This window comes from Polistes canadensis, unplaced genomic scaffold (assembly GCF_001313835.1).
Source record: "Polistes canadensis isolate GaletaPanama2010 unplaced genomic scaffold, ASM131383v1 scaffold_81, whole genome shotgun sequence".
In the NCBI taxonomy this organism is placed as follows: Eukaryota; Metazoa; Arthropoda; class Insecta; order Hymenoptera; family Vespidae; genus Polistes; species Polistes canadensis.
The window spans coordinates 320,314-322,528 of NW_014569628.1; the positions used below are offsets into that span (position 1 = coordinate 320,314).

The window sequence follows — 2,215 nt, forward strand, 5'->3', positions numbered from 1 at the left end:
AATATTAATTAATTAATATATAATAATAATAATAATAATAATAATAATAATAATAATAATAATAAATGTGTATACGTAATGTCTCGTATACTAATTTGAATAAATCGTCGTCACGAGAGAGTTCATTATCGATGTCCTTAAAAGATCCAACGAGAAATATTTCTAAATATTAGAGTGGTCGTTAATTTGTAAATAATTAGTGCAACACCCATTCCCCGCACTCCCCTTCACCCCGTCCAATTAAATTAATATAATAAAAAATAATTTCGCAAAAATGAGACATATTTTTGTCAACGATTTGTCAACGCGAAACGAATAAACATTTTTCTCTTCGTTTTAAAAAGAAAATACAATTAAATAATTAAATTAATTAATCAAATAGAATTGAGCGTTGAATAATATTATTTATAATTGCTTTCGAATATATTATTATAATTAATAAATATATTAATCGAGTCAACGCACCATTTTCTTAATTATTTTGAATTGAAGGTATTGGTGGTGGGTGTGTGTTACTCGTAAAAATTTTTTCCGTAAATAGCCGATTAACGATCACCCTAATTTCTTTCGCGAACAATATGTTTATATCCTATGAAAAATTAGATAAAAGTGGATGGGCCACTAGCTTGTTAACGATATGCGATAATGATACTCTTAATCAGTGAAATAGAGAATTTATGTATGTTCGCAATAATACAACGTCATCCATCTCTCTATCATTTTTCTTTCCTAAATTCAATTTGACAAAACTTTATATTCTTTTTTCTCAATTAATTATCGAATTTTTTCTCTCAGGTATCTCAGGTACACCGACTCCGACCATCATCGCGAACGTTCGTCCTTTATTCTTTCTTTCCTTTTTTTTTTGTTCTTTTTTTTTTTTTTTTACGCTTCCTCATTTTCATTTCTATTTAGATATAATATCAATAAATATAAGTAATTTTATAGTTATCTATATTGTGTGGTAAATTTGTGTAATATATATACGTAATATTATATTACAAGTAAAAGTTTCTTGTGTGTTTTTGTCCTTTTCTTTTTTGTTTTTGTTTTTGTTTTCTCTGCTTTTTAATTATTATTATTATTATTTTGTATTTCTCTTTTATCTTTTCTTTTTTTTTCGTTTTTTTTTTTTTTTCCTATATCATGTCCATTTTTCTAATCGTAAGATAATCAATATTATTAATAAGTTCTGTAATATATCACAGAACGCTTCGACGATATAACACGTTACTAGTGTCTCTTACTTTCAAAAAGCGAGACTTATTAATCGATGATTACGAAAGTGATTGAAATTAATTGTATCTACGTATTTCTCTTGCTTTTCTTTTTTTTTTCTTTTTTTTTTTTTGAAACAATTAACGAAGAAAATAATATATCAAACACGTTTTATTCGTAACGTTAATCGTGTGAACTTTGATCACTTTCATAATCATCAATATCGTATCTTGGGTTGTTCGATTCAAATTTTTTTATTTTTATTTTTCTAATTATCCTTCGTGTTCGAAGAAAAAATTACAAAAAAATTAAATGAAGAAATAACACTATGAAAGAAAATATTAATATATATATATTATATATACAACGAAGGAAGATTTTTGATATAAGATAAGTTTAGGTTTAATTTAAAACTAAAGTTGTTTGATTATTTGTGTGTCGAAATTTTGTTCATTTCTCTCACTGTCTTTTTGTTTTTCTTTTTTTTTTCTTTTTCTTTTTCTTTTTTTTTTTTATTTAATCGTTTTTATTTATCTCTTTGGCATCGTCGTGACAGTGTCCTTGATTGCGGAGACTAAAAATGGTTTAGTTTTATTCCATAGTATCGTACTTGACCTTCTTCACTTTGAAGTATCGATAAACTGCATAACCAGTGATGGTAAGAAGAACAGCAGCAGCCAATGTGGAACCAACCGCGACCGGTGCAGTTTCGTCTCTGTTTGCTCGTGCACTTAACGATGCACAAGAGAATTCAGCCGCGAATTCGTTGTTTTTAAATTTGAACGGTTGGAGCTTCATATTTCTATGGGAAAAACAAACAACAAGGAACAAATTAATAACGAACAAAATCAATATTGATATTAATTTTACAATAATTTCATTTCTTTGTTATATATATATATATATATTTTTGTTTCTTTTTTTTACAATACTAACGCGAATCGAAATTTATTTGAATTTTTTATCTATCGAGTAAGTTGTTTTTTTTTATAATAAT

The 2,215-nt window shown here is 26.2% G+C and overlaps 1 protein-coding gene across 1 annotated transcript in view; it reads right to left on the reverse strand.

Annotated features, from left to right (window-relative positions):
* Positions 1–774: 774 nt before the first annotated feature.
* LOC106786750 overlaps positions 775–2,215 on the reverse strand; it is a 10,209-nt gene continuing 8,768 nt past the window's right edge. Inside the window, exon 5 of the mRNA XM_014748478.1 lies at positions 775–2,046. Coding sequence (XP_014603964.1) covers positions 1,810–2,046 — 237 coding nt within the window. The 3' untranslated portion in view covers positions 775–1,809. The remainder of the gene's footprint in view (positions 2,047–2,215) is intronic.